At 38.7% G+C, this 14142-nt stretch overlaps 1 protein-coding gene across 1 annotated transcript in view; it reads right to left on the bottom strand.

The window, feature by feature from the left end:
- PGAP1 (post-GPI attachment to proteins 1) overlaps positions 1 to 13819 on the bottom strand; it is a gene marked incomplete at its 5' end in the record, with an annotated part of 23717 nt that extends 9898 nt beyond the window's left edge. Inside the window, 15 exon segments of the mRNA XM_009079060.1 lie at positions 242 to 293; positions 376 to 449; positions 723 to 798; positions 2200 to 2277; positions 2490 to 2541; positions 3492 to 3541; positions 5216 to 5299; positions 5395 to 5450; positions 6808 to 6913; positions 7897 to 7963; positions 8136 to 8188; positions 9706 to 9866; positions 11115 to 11286; positions 11911 to 12086; positions 13666 to 13819. Coding sequence (XP_009077308.1) covers positions 242 to 293; positions 376 to 449; positions 723 to 798; positions 2200 to 2277; positions 2490 to 2541; positions 3492 to 3541; positions 5216 to 5299; positions 5395 to 5450; positions 6808 to 6913; positions 7897 to 7963; positions 8136 to 8188; positions 9706 to 9866; positions 11115 to 11286; positions 11911 to 12086; positions 13666 to 13819 — 1411 coding nt within the window.
- Between the last annotated feature and the right edge of the window lie 323 nt (positions 13820 to 14142).

Genomic DNA, 14142 nt, shown 5'->3' with positions numbered 1-14142 from the left:
CTGCTGAAAGTTCAACTTCCCCTTGCTGGGAAGTGAGAAAAACAAACATATAAGGACTAATTCTTCATTTTCTCTGAGCTACCCTTAAAATTGTGATATAACAGCAGAGACATTTGAGCAAATTATAACAGTATTGCCTAAACCCCATTGCATGAGAGGACTTTTGTTTCCACCAGCTTCAGCCTTGAGAGTTTTCAAGCATGTGTTCTATAAATTTATACTTTAGAAGACTTGTATTTACCTTTAAGTGACTGGCAGTGGCTCTCTATATAAATTTTGAAAGCTTGATATATCTAGAACATAAAAAACCCCAAAATCACTCACATTCTCCAAACAGTGCTAAGATTAGCTTAAAAAATTAAGTAGTATTCTTACTTGGTTGAAGTGCTGGAGCTGCACATTGTAAAGTAAGCCAGTTGAATTTAACAGAACTTTGGTTGAAGAAAGCCCTGTAAGGGAAATATTATTATCACTTATTGGCTAAAATTATCTGAGAACTAACTACATCTGCATATATTTTTTTTCCAGGAAGCTTATGTGCTTCCATATCTGTTAGTCAAAACCCCCACATTTCTTATTTCTTTGTTACTAACAAAAGCAGTCTGAACTTTAATAGAAAATTACCCACATAAAACCTCCCAACTATGGAATTTTTAGGCAAATTTATTAATGTCAGTAATATTAGTTTTCAATTTTTCTCCAAAGTAATATGCTTTACTTACCAAATGACAAAAGATGTGTTACAGGAAGCTGTACTGTCCTGGAATCCTCTTTGAAGAATTCACAGCCCAAGGTATACTGCAATTCAGGATGTCAAAAACAGATCTAAACTGAGCACAGGACTATAAAACCTTTGTACCTGCCAAATTCCATTCACAAGCTCAAGCAGAGTCCAGGGCACAAATATTGAGAAGCCACCTCTCCCCAGTGCCCTGATGGGGACCAGCAGGTCACTTGCTCCTCTACGCAGCAGTACAAGTCTGTGTAGCTTCACTCTAACTCTCACCCATTTGCAACAGCCTTCAAAAGGCTATTCCAAATAGCTGAGAATGACTGGAACCCAGTCCACATCCCTCCTTCCCAGGTACGTGTTTCTTGAGGGGGTGTTACATAGGAGAGTGACTTGGTCAAACTCTGGACACAATTTCAAAGCAAAAACCTTTATTTGGCTCCTGAAGTTTAATCATGCAAAGGCAAAGCAAACTATCCAGCAGCTATGAGTTGTACTATCTCTAGTATTTAGTTCACTTGAAAATTATTTTCCATGCCACTGTAAATCAACCATTTCTTTACTTTTTGAAAGTAGTTTCCCAAATTTAACAATGGACTGCAACCCAGCAGGTTACAGATCACAAGTGATCTCTCTTCTGTCTTAGCTTACCCAGAACATTGTGTGTTACTAACTGAACTGCAAAACATCTCCATCACAACTAACTGACAATACACTCATAGATGAACATTATGATCACTTCAGCTGTGAATAATTTCTTGGATCATGGACTATTATAACAGAGACACAGAGATTGTATTTGTGTCACAGAAAGGAATGTCAGTTCTGCTTAGCCTTGAAATTCAAGTTCAGTGTTCTGCCATTTCCAGGACTAACTAGAAAGGACTGCCAGGCCCAGCTGGGTAATATGCCAAGTCTGCTTAGCTTTACTGCAAGTGTTCCTTTCGCTGGGATCCTGACAGGCCTGGATGCAAAGATATCCAACTCATTTGTGAGATCCAGAACTATCAAACTCTGCACAACTCAGTCTACCTCATTATTTGTGGTCTCAGAGCTGCAGAGGTATCTGATCTGTGCTCCCCAGAATCCACGTGACGTCTTCAATTACATAAATTCTCTGCTACCCTGGTAAGAGCAGTGACTGCATAAAGGTATAAACATTCAGGAATGCAATCAGAGTATTAAGAAAAACAAGCAAGACTACCATTACAATCTCCAACAAGAACTCTTTAAGAACTGATTAAAGAGCTATTGCTTTTTATGGTTCAAGTGCTGTTCATGCCTTGTGTTTGGCATTTTATCAAACCAAATGTTTCTGAGCTTACAGAAGATAACAAGTTACCTTCAAACCACACTTGAGTGTAGGTCTATAGTTTCTCAAAGTAACTTAGCATTTATTTAATACACTTCCTTTTCCTTCTGCCATAGCACCTGAAAGCAAGCAATTTCTACATCTCATTTTTTTTTACCTTATTGCCAACTGCAGGTGGCACCTGAATGACAATGTGGGACAAGGAAACATAGTCCTGAAGTTTCAGTTTTACGACCTTAAAAAGGAAAGTTAAAAAAAAAAAGAAGCCATTACTGAACATAGCCCTTAGCACGCCTCTTGTCAGTTCCCAGTTGTCTACCTCCTGTACCCACTTCCTCTGAACATAACTGCATGTTCCAATGCTGTAAGTAGAACACATCCTCCCTGTATGACTTGCCACTACTCCCTGAAGCATGTCTCCCTCCTACAATTACGGACAATCCTTACCTTGGCGGTTGGAAGCAACTCAGCTCTCCAGGATAAATCAGTAGCTTCCAGGCTGTAAAAATTGATGCACATTAAAGGATGAGCATATTCATTCTGCAGGCACTACGTTATGCCAGTGGATTAACATATCAGCTCTTCCCACTGGATTCACATTTTAAATTGAGAAGAAGTTTGGGTGTACTGCAGTTAGCTACCATAGTAATTTATCAAACTATAATCATTTCAGACACCCCAAATCTTGGTTTTGCAAACACAAGTTAAGCAAAGCTCCAACTCTGTCATAAAAAACCCATGCGGCAGTTATTAGCCATTGCAGTTATTAGCAACTTCAGACACATAATGAAAACCTTTCATGAGCTGAAATAGCACTGGCATTGAATATATTAGTTAATAATGTCTGCCGTTTTATTATCATCTTTTAGACATCAAAAGTACCAACTTTTCCTATGGGAACACCTAAAGTATACCATATAAATCACAAATGTTGTTAGCTGCTAAAGAGTGCAGCAGTTCTAAAATAGTGTGTACTTACATGGAGTTAACACACCAAACTGCAACACAGTCACTTCAGGTTTTGATTTTAAGAATACCAGGACACCTCTAACTCTCTGAGTAGTTTTACAGGACCTCAGGACACAGCACATAGCAAACCCACCATTATTAGATGAGGTCTAAGTAGCAGTCCTGAACTAAGCTATCCTGCACTTGATGCTGATCAAAGGTTATACAAAGGAGTAACAGTCAATTTCTTGGATCAGGAACAAGGAATGATGACATCTGGCTATCTGTTGGAGGCAAGACACTCTGGCTACACACTATGCTAGTTCAATTCCACCTGGAAGCTGAAAACCTTTTCTGTCCTGTTTTCTTGGTGATACAGAAAGCATGAATTATTTACAATAACCATTTTACTTCCCAATCTCTTCCTTCCTACATATGCTTTAAATTCAAACAGTCTCACCAGATCCATTTGAACAAAGAGCAGGAACTATCTATACTCACCACATTGATGAATTACTGTTCATACAGCCATAAATCCAGCTGCTTGTGTCCTGCAAAGTCAATACCATAAAATAGTGCATTACTTAGGTGTGACTGCATTTATCAATCTATTTAAAATACCAATTCCTCACCCCAAACAATACAGGAGTTACAGCTGATGATAAGATCCCAAAGTTCTAGATGCTGTTTCAGTACACCAGGCATCCTTGCAACTCTCCTAAAAATACTCTTGACAGCAGAACCTCGGTGCCATTAACTTACTAAAAAGAGAACAAACTTTCATCTTTTGTCTCACTCCTTTTCTATTTAGCATGTCTGCAGCAGCTATCACTGCAGCGAGCAAACTTTCCTGAAGATGTCAAATGCTGAAGTGTAAAAGCCAAGATGATTATACAAACAGTCTCTCTCAGAATTATTCAGTGATTTACCATCAAAGATACTCTCACTCTTCTGTGTTACCAGCAAGGGATATCCTCCATTAAAATCTGGTATCATAACCTTGCAATTACAAGGATGGAAAGGTGAAGCACAGCAGTGACCAGTGAGGGTTTCTGGGAACCACTTTAAATCACTTCACTTTCCATCCTTTCCAGTTATGAGTAAATACAAGGACAAGCAAACAAGCTTTCAGAACTTCTCTTTAAAAAATATCCATCTTACATATGATGTTTAGTCTCCTAACTAAAAGAAACATCTCAAGGTACTATCCTAACCAGTAAAGGAATACTACAGATATTTAATGTTCTGCTGCTCCCTCCCTTGAGAACTCAAGTGTTATGAAGTGACAGCTCCCTGATGCAAGTATCTCGGACATTAAACCAAGTACCTCCCTTTTCCTCCTCAAGCTGTACAAGTCCTGCCTTTAACACATCCTAACAAAGGCAAAAGTTACCCTATTAAAGCACAACTAAGATCACAACCAATGTGTAAACACTGGAGGTGCTGCTGAGAAGAACAATTACAAAAGCACCAAGAACAGACAATCTTTGTTTCACAGTGGTGGTATGAGTGTCTTCTTTGGCACAGGGAGGAGTGACAACAGGGACAGGCAGGATGGAACAGGAAAGCATCTCAGTCTTCTTGCCACTAATCTAAAATACATAATTCTAAAAAGCACATTTATCCATTCAGTTTGCCAAGAGATTACATTCCTTCTTGTAAAAAAGTACTTTCAAAAAAAGTTAAAATCTGGCTGAATTTATGTGTCTTGTGCTAAAAAATACAAGAAACGCATATTGTTGCATCTCCTGTCCATAGGAGACAACTGAGGTGGTGCTGTTTGCTCATCTGTCCTCCACTCACTTTCACTGCTGAGCGAAAGATCTCTGCAGCCTTTCAGGCTCACTGAAATTTTCTTACAGGAAAGCAAACCTACAAACAGCTTTCCCAAATTAGAAATATGGCTGAAACACCACAGCACTAAAAATACCTTCTTCATTCAAAGCCATCAGCACAGAACTGCACTAAATTGAAGGACAAAGTATCTAGGGCTAACCATAAGAGAGTCAAAAATAAAACATGTGAGGTTCAGGTGGCATTGACAGTTTCAGATCTGTGACATGTTAAAACAGGTAGTGCAGCTTACACAGTGCATTAGGTTGTGAATGTAAATGGATTTCAGCAACTGTTCATTAAACTGTCTGAAACTGCAGCATATCTAAATTTAAAAAAAAACCCACAGCTTTATAAACAAACTCCAGACATGAAGAGAAGTCTTTTCTCACCAACATACTATTTTCACAGTAAACATGACTGTATGATTTTCTGTGGCTTGCAAGAGGAAATGTGAAGTATTTGCCATCAGAATCCTTAAAAGACAAAAAACAAAAGCTCATTAGTAAAACAAAACCCAACCCAACCAAAACTAAACATAAACACACAAAGAGGAAAAAACATTACTTACATTGTGAACTGAGTAAGTCCATTTTGAGGCTTTGACTGTAATCCACATGAAAGCTCCTAAAAATAAATATGTGACATTATAGGAACCATTACCTTTATATCCAAAATTTTATGTTTTACTTATCATCAAGGTCTTATTTCATCTCTTCATATGGACAAACTTTCTAAACTTTTATCAACACTGAGTATTGCTACGGCTTAGGGTTACATGCAACAGTTATCATCACTTACACAGCAAAATCCCAGGGTCCTGTTCCTAATTACTAATTGTAAAGTAAAAACCCTGTGGATCTTGAAACAAAGATCTAAAGGCAACAAAACAAATAAGGTGAGTGATACTAATGTCATTAATTCCTCCTTATTGCTAAAAACTGACCCCAAAGAAGGCAAACAAAAAAAATCCGTTTCACTACCTGTTCCAGTGTCCTGTTTGACCACCCTTCTGGTGAAGTACTTTTTCCTTCTATCTAACTGGAACGCCTTTTGTTGCAACAGGACTGTATTGCCAATTGTGCCATGACTGTGCACCTCTGAGAACAATCTAGCTCCATGTTCTCTCCAAGCTTTCATTAGGCAGTTGAGGACAGCAAATGATCCCCCTCAGCATTCTCTTCAGGGTGAAAAACCACAGTTCAACTCAGCCTCTTTCCCCCAAGTCCTATGCCCCAGGAACTAACTATTTTGGTGGCCTTCTGCTCCATACTCACTTCAGTATATGCCAATGCCTAAATGCCTTCTGGATACAAAAGTTCAACCTACTTTAGTACTTCTGCAATACCTTACATTGAGAAAATTCCTGAAATAAAATGGTTTCCATAAAATGGTTCAGCCTACTTCAGCAAAAGTAGGGATACAGCTGTGCCCTACAGTAGTTGTGTCTACTTCCTAAGGCTCCATGCAGTCAACATTTCTTACTTTTAACTACTGATTCTTAGGAGTTACAAGGAAACCCTTAGTTTGCTGTTCATTCCACTCTGCTGTGTCAAAGCAGCAGAAAGAGGAAGTGATGGATGAAGCAGATCTGAATATTCTGAATTTCCATGAGTGACACAAAACTAACACAATGGCCCTACAACACCCAGACTATTCCTCTTGCAAGCACAGGACCTGAGAGTAGATTACACTGTACTTTTGACATCCAGCTATTCCCAGTTCCTGGGACATCCTGGTGTGACTATGACTGTTGTGCATCCTCCAGAATCCAACCTACATAAAAGTGACAGAGTTTTGCTCCTACCCCTTTTAACCTGTACCGAAACCAAACAAATGCTGATTGTTTAGGTCTATAACCTGTATAGCATTTTAGCAACGTCTGAAGAAGGACAAAGTGTATTCCACAAGTTTGTTACTGAGAAGATTAACTAATAACAAAGGAGTATCAGTGAATCCTATTCACAGGAAAACTGCTGCACACCTGCAAGTTCTGTAAGAGCTTCAGGATTTTCCTCAAATATCTTTGCAGGGTGTCTCACAAAGTGGTGGTTCAGGACAGACATTCTCTTCTTTGGATCCTCAGTTATCTAAAAAACAGACCACATGATCAATTTTTTACCAATGTGTATGATTTAAGAACATCAATACAGTTTTGTGGCTGAGAGGCAGAAGAGATTGTTACAAGACACAATGCACTTTCCATTCTAAATTCAGTTATCTGAACAGATAAAGTGCCATCAATGGTCAATCACTGCAATACAAAAAGTCTACTCACGTTATTAAAATAACCCTAAACCTTTCAGGAGTTTTACATCCTCACCTACTCTAAACAAAAGGAAGAAGTGTGCCCTGAACAGCCTTGAAAAGAACACCTGGATCCTTCCTCTTCTATGTCTGGGGCTCTGCTCATGTATTTTCAACCCCTTAGACCTTAATTCCAATTCATGCTTATTGCTGCATAACATTTCAGAAAGAAAACAGCACAGTGGGAGATTTCTCCAGCAGTTTTCAGACAGTAAGATGCAGGATATTCACTCAGAAAAGCAATAAATAATGGTAGCTGGGTACGAGGATGCAGGTATTTTGCTTGCATTCATTTTTCTAAGTGCTTTGTGAAAAACAACACCACGAATATCTGCTGGTCACTGGGACCACCACATGTATTTTCACCCTTTGTGTACCAGTCAGGGAAGGTGACCTGAACACACACTGAGAGGTCACATTCACAGCTACACAGCTAACAAAATGTATTTGTGCTGCTGCAAGGTCAACTGAACCTGCTGCATTATGGAAGAAGTGCTCAGCCCACACCCCAGCTCTGAAGTATCCAGCAGTCAATAATGAAAACTGAGCAAAAGCTTCTAATAATTTCTGACACATTACTCAAACAACACAGAGCCACAGGATTTTTCAGTGACAGGTACACAACAGAAACTATTTTCTCAACAGGGCTTGGAATGATCAAAAAGCAGTTTTCTGTATAATAGGGAGAGATTTCTCCTGATTAAGTATTCTGGGATGGAAGAAGAAAGTTTGATGGGTAAATATACAGGAGATCACATCTACAGACCTGCCTTGTATTTTCATCTATGAGATCAAAAAATGCTCTAATGGTAGCCAAGATCAGTTCTTTGCACCTAGAAAATAGAAAGAATAAAATTAAATCTAGAAAGAAAACATCCAGGGTAATAAAAGCTGTCAGAAGAGACATCATTATAACACTATGCTGAAGTTAAATTATGGTATCAAGTGATAACAGTAGAGAACAGAGGTATGTACAGTCAATTGATCCTTGTCCCATTAGCTTACCACACTATGGAGAGATGGTCAGTTGAGGCCCAAGCTCTAGGCACAGCTGAGCTCTGTTTGGGGAAAGAAAAGTTAAGGCTTTGTTAGTTTTCAACGTTTTAGAATTCTAAGCAAGCCTTTCCCCTCCTTATTTAAACATATCTGTGCAATTATTAAAAAGAATAGTGTTTTTCATAAGAGTTTCAGGGCCTAGGGTACAGCAGAATGACTTCTCCAGTCAAAGATCTTACAAGCACAGAAGCACTTATAAAATAGGACTTATAAAACAAACGGACCAAGTTATCTATGTTAGACAGCAGAGACTACTGGTGAAAGGGCAAATAATGGTGTGGAGGGAACTCAGCAAAAAAATTCTTCAAAGACTGCAGCTATGAATAACCTTACTGTTTCAATAATTGATCCTGGCATACAAGAATGGAAGCATGCCAATGAAAAACCAAGGGCATCCTCAACAGAAAGAAGCATCAGGACACCATGCAGAAAGAACTGCACAGTCTGAAGCTATCCATTCATGTATTTAATGTATTGCATTCTAGGGACTAACCACACCACAGCCACCTCCCAGACATGCAGCTCATCACCTAGCTGCACAACTTGAAGCTGTGCATCACACCTGGAATGAAAAAAAACCCCAAACTGAACAATAACAACCACAACACCACCCTCAAACCAAACCAAACAAATGGGAGAGAGAACTGGTACCACTTCTCATGAAATCTCATGCAAAATTCTGGTCCCCAACACTCAAGAGAAACAAAACTAGAGCAGATGCAGAGAAGGGTTACTGGGCCAAAGGGAATGCAGAGTTAATCTTCTTAGCTTAGCTTATCCGAACTGAGACTATTTATAGACAGCTTTGTACAATAGGCAGCGAGGTAAACACCAAGGGAATGACAACTACTGCAGATAACACTTCAAGCTGATGTCAGAACAAACACATTTAAAAACTGGCTTGTGCAGTAAATGGAAATTACAAATTTTCTCCCTATTGGTGAATATTTTACAGCTTTTTCCATGTAGGGAACAGGCTGATGGAGAGGGGATGGAAGGACAAACCTAAATACTTAATGATGTCTCTTGACTAATTTTGAAAGGATAGATGCTTGCAGAAGCAGAAGGCTGGACTTGATGCAATACACCCTTTCTATTCCTAAAATCTGTGATAAAAAACAAATAGAGCAAGGAGGCTCCAAGCCAGAGCTCTCTATAATCAAACATGCACTCTACTTGCACATCTGCCAGTCTCCATATAGACATCTCTTGCAAAAATGCAGAAAAATAAAACCTGACTTCTGGAACTGAAAACACGCAGGCAGGTGGTAAGAAGAGACAGTACCAAGTGGTAGGTGATTCCAGTTGACCCCACACATACTCTGCCAGTGAACATTCATTTATAACACATCAGCTATTTCTGATTCAATAGCCATGCACTGTCTACTCTGTGTTTGCACATGTAGAATTTCTGAACTTATTCGCACCATGCTGCACATACAAGGTGCAATTAGCCACAGATACATGCATTACACAGCTAACACTGCTCCATGCAAAACCAAAAGAGTTTGCTTTTTACCACAACAGATAAGGCACTGTCATGTTGACTCAGTCCTGGTAGAAAGGCCAGTCCTGACCGCACTTGGTAATCTCTGAATCCTCCAGCCACAGAAAGGGTGGTTAAATTCCTTAAATCCTGGGCCTTTAGAATCCAATGACTGTTTACAGCTGTATAAAAATCTACAAAATACATTAAAATCAATCACAATTTTCCCATAAGCCTATTTAATATACCAAAAAGCTATATAAACATTGAATTAGAAGTTTCTTTAAGCCTCTCAAGAGGCATTTGAGCTCTGATTATCACTTTTGATTCATGTAAGGGAGAAAAATGCTTATTTTAATCCCAAGGAGGTAGCATCAAGGAAAGAGACACACACTTTCTCCATCAGCTGAGCACATATATCATTGAAGGAGAAAACCACAGATTTGTGTGAAGGACAGACACAGTCCAGAAACAGCCAACAAGGAAGCAGAATTGCACTGAAATCAATTGCAGGAGGAAGAATTAATACAAGCACAATAAATCAAATCCAGCAGCTAAGGATAATCCATTCCTCTTGGGTGTCACAGGGAATAATGAAAATCAATGTCTGTTCCCTTTGCTTCACCAGCTCCCTCAGTATCTACACACAGCAACACAATTATCACCAAGCACATGTTTAATCAGTGCAGTTTAATCAAATCTAGCTTTTCAGGAAGTGTATAGCACATGCATAATTATTACACTTTATATTTATGCCACAGTCATTTAGGAGGAGAAAGTATGACCTGTTTTATAAATGTATTATATAAAATAGACTATTCCATCTATATTTAATATTCTCACCCCCACAACCTTCGGGCACCAAAACCATTAAATTTAGCGCTATTTTTGTACAAGTTGCTATTTAAGCAATTCATTTAATAGAGAAAGACATTACAGAGGTCAATTTTAAAGAAAAAAAGAAAGAAAAAATATCATTCACTGGAGATCTTACAGATTTAGTAACATGACCTGCAACTTCTTAAAATTATATCTTATTGAGAGCTCCAGGCCCTGCACAGAAACTCAAGTCATATAATCACAGAATGTTAAGGGGCTGGAATGGACCTTACAGATCATCTGGTCCCAACCCCCTGCCCTGGGCAGGGATACCTCCCACCAGACCAAGTTGCTCAAGGCTTTTTCCAACCCGGCCTTGAACACTGCCAGGGTTGGGGCAGCCACAGCCTCCCACATAAATCCACATAATCCATTTTATCTGACACTTGACTTTCTCTGAGTATCCCAGTGCTCTCAGCCAACCACCTGACTAACAAAGGAACAGATTAATTACAGTAAACAAAGCAGCACATTTTGCTGCTGATTTGCAAGATTCTCACCTATTAATGCTTGAGAGGACCAACACAGAAATAGGATGTAATCAGATAACCTGCAACACTTACCAGTAAGGTATTTGTCTAAAGGCATTACAGGTGCAACGTGAGGTGTGGCTTGTGTAATGAGGAGGTTTATCAGTTCAGGCTTAAAATTCTTCAGTGTGAGCAAGGCTCTTGCAACAAGACCACCCATAGAATGACCTACTATTGCAACACTGGTGGGTGCAAATTCTCGATCCTTAAGCAAAGAGCAAAGAGTAATTAGACACATCAAAAATAGATTTGACATTGAACTATGGTTATCAGTCGCAGATATTTTTGCCCCAAAAATTAACTTTTGGCTTTTCAAAGATAATATTAACTAGCATCAACTTGACAAAATGAATACACATGTATTTTCTCTCTCAAAAAACATGCTTAGTGTGAAGTTTCCCGCTCAGAAGGAAATAATACATAGCCTCTGTAAGCTAAACTTCAGCATATTTTAATTCCTGAGACTCTTAGGAACAGAGGATGCCAAAAAACTTTCCAAGAGAAAACTGGATGTAAGGCAATGCTATATTAATATTTTAATAAGCTAGAGAAACTTGATATCTCTACTAGAAAAAAGCATATATTGTTCATGGAAGTGTTTGCTTAGAAACACAATACAGAACCTAACCAGAGCTCTGGGATTGTCACAGGCACTAAAAACCTGTTAAAGAGAAGCAATTCTCCATTGCATTATTATCACATTCAATGACCTACACATGGCATAAAGTCTCCCTCCCTTATTTATCAGTCCAGTTTTCCAGCAGAACAGGCAGCCCAGAATTCCATTCCCAAATGCAAAGACATTAATTCAGCATATGTCACCACTTACCCTGTACAACTTCAGAATCACTTTTATGCACTCATGCACAAACTTGGTCTGACGCTGCAGACTACCACCATACAATGCAACCAGCTCCTCATTAAAGTTGACAGTGAAGAAATTAAAATGATACTTGAAGTCAACATCTTCTGCTTTTCTGAGTGCAATGGAGCCAAGAGAACGTACTAGGAAAAGAAACCACATCGATTAGAACAGCCGAATAGTCACTGCTTAGCACCACCTTTAGTAGCCAAGGACATAAATATATAAGCTATTAAGAAACAAATGTTATATTAATTCCACTGTTCGTCTCAAGCCATTTATTATAGACATCCAAAAGCAAACAATCTCTTTTCAGCTCACCCCTGGCTACAGAGATATTTTACGAATATCCATAAACTCCATAATAAAACAAAAAAGATCCTGAGCAGCCAATAAGACAGAACAATTACATTTAACAAGGAATGTGTAAAATGCATGTATGACTTACTGCCAGTCTCTCTAAAACAGTTTCTCAATGAATATACATTTAAGTATTAACTGATCTTAAGCAGCACATTATACTCACAGCATTCAGTACTTCCACTCACCTAGTCCGTTTGTCCCTCAGATAATTCCTTTCAATTCCTAACGTGCCCTGAAAGAATTATGCTGTTTCCTGCACGGGGATGTGCTGCTGTGTTTTCAGAGACAGCCTTAACTCAGATTTGCCATACTTTATGCACAATTACAGAAGTCCATATGGCATCTCTCATAACTGTTCTGCCTGCAATCTCCTTTGAATGCTATTGCGTCTGTCAGTCTGTACTTCTGAGAGTACTAGTTGGTAAAATATATCACTTTGTTATAAACTAAGTCAGGATGTTCTCAAAAAATAACTTTGCAAAGGTTCTCTGACATCAGATCATTGAATCATCAAGTTTAGAGCAAGGAAAAATGATCACAGTAAGTGATCAGGGTTCAGACTGTGGTGGTTTTCCCCACACACACATCTCCATTTTGCTAACACTAAGAGAGTGTCACTAACTGCTTCAAAGCACATTTTAGAGAACAAAACCAACAGTCTGACAAACCAGCCTGGAAGAAATACTGGATACTGGTACTAGAGTAAGCACTGAAACACAAAGCTTCACGTTCATCAAGTGATTAGCTTCAGTATCCACAGTGAAAAATAAATGCTCAAAAAACATTCCTTTCAGTTGAAGCCCAGCTGTGTAAGAGGGGAATAACCTGGAACACAAATGCAGGCTCTGTGTACAGTGGAAAGATGATGCTGAGTAAAAAACATCATTGCATAAAGAAGCAGGAAACAATGAAGCCACAAAATGATGCTTATTGCTGTATCACCTAACTCCTTCACATCACAGATGGTAGATGGTTCTGTTTCTTCTAATCAATTCAGGTCTTGTTTTGCTTGGCATTAGCTGCACTAAACATTGTTCAAATCAAAACCAACTAGATGTTTGCAATCAAAAACACAGCCAGGGTGCAGTGCTGCCATAGCACAGCATAAACTGTACTGCTTATGGCTTTCAAAGCTAAAGTCTCACTCGAGAGAAATTTTAGATCTTAAATGTGCAACTGATTTCAAACAAAACTGATGTATTTTGACTCTCTGACATTAACCATGGACTAACAAGGATATCTGTATCATATTATGATCAATCATTATGACTCTGGCGATATTATTTCAGACAAAAAACAAACTAATGCGTAAATATGACAGCTTTTTGTAACATCCCTATAACTTGGCTAAGCACTTACCTTGCTTGTAACTGCCAGCATTCCCAGGAAGAAAGAGAACTGGAATGCCTGTCAGTAGGAGATTTTTGTTTTCTTCAGCATAGCTCCCTTCCCCATAGAGATAGAGCTCATATGCTGGGTACCGTCTGGCTGTTTTCTTGGGGAGTTTTATTTTCTATTGGAGAGGTTAAAAAGAAACCAAATACCTTGTTTATAGTGCTGCAAACAAGAAAATAGAGTGGCTATCCAGCCATTTAAATATCTGGCTTGTGTTTCATGTATGGTCCTAAATTACAGTCAAAAGAATACAGAATGAAAACAGGGCCTTCTGTTAAAAAACTACTGAAAAATAAAGTACCAAACATGAATGAATACAATCATGTACCTACCACAGATAGGTAACTGTTACCTTGATTGTAAGAAACAGAACTGGAATTCCTGGAACTACGTATATATCAAAGGTAAGTAAAGGTAAATCCAGCCTTATAATGCAGGGGG

Source organism: Acanthisitta chloris, unplaced genomic scaffold (assembly GCF_000695815.1).
Source record: "Acanthisitta chloris isolate BGI_N310 unplaced genomic scaffold, ASM69581v1 scaffold41210, whole genome shotgun sequence".
Taxonomy (NCBI): domain Eukaryota; kingdom Metazoa; phylum Chordata; class Aves; order Passeriformes; family Acanthisittidae; genus Acanthisitta; species Acanthisitta chloris.
This window is presented reverse-complemented; position numbering and strand designations above follow the sequence as displayed.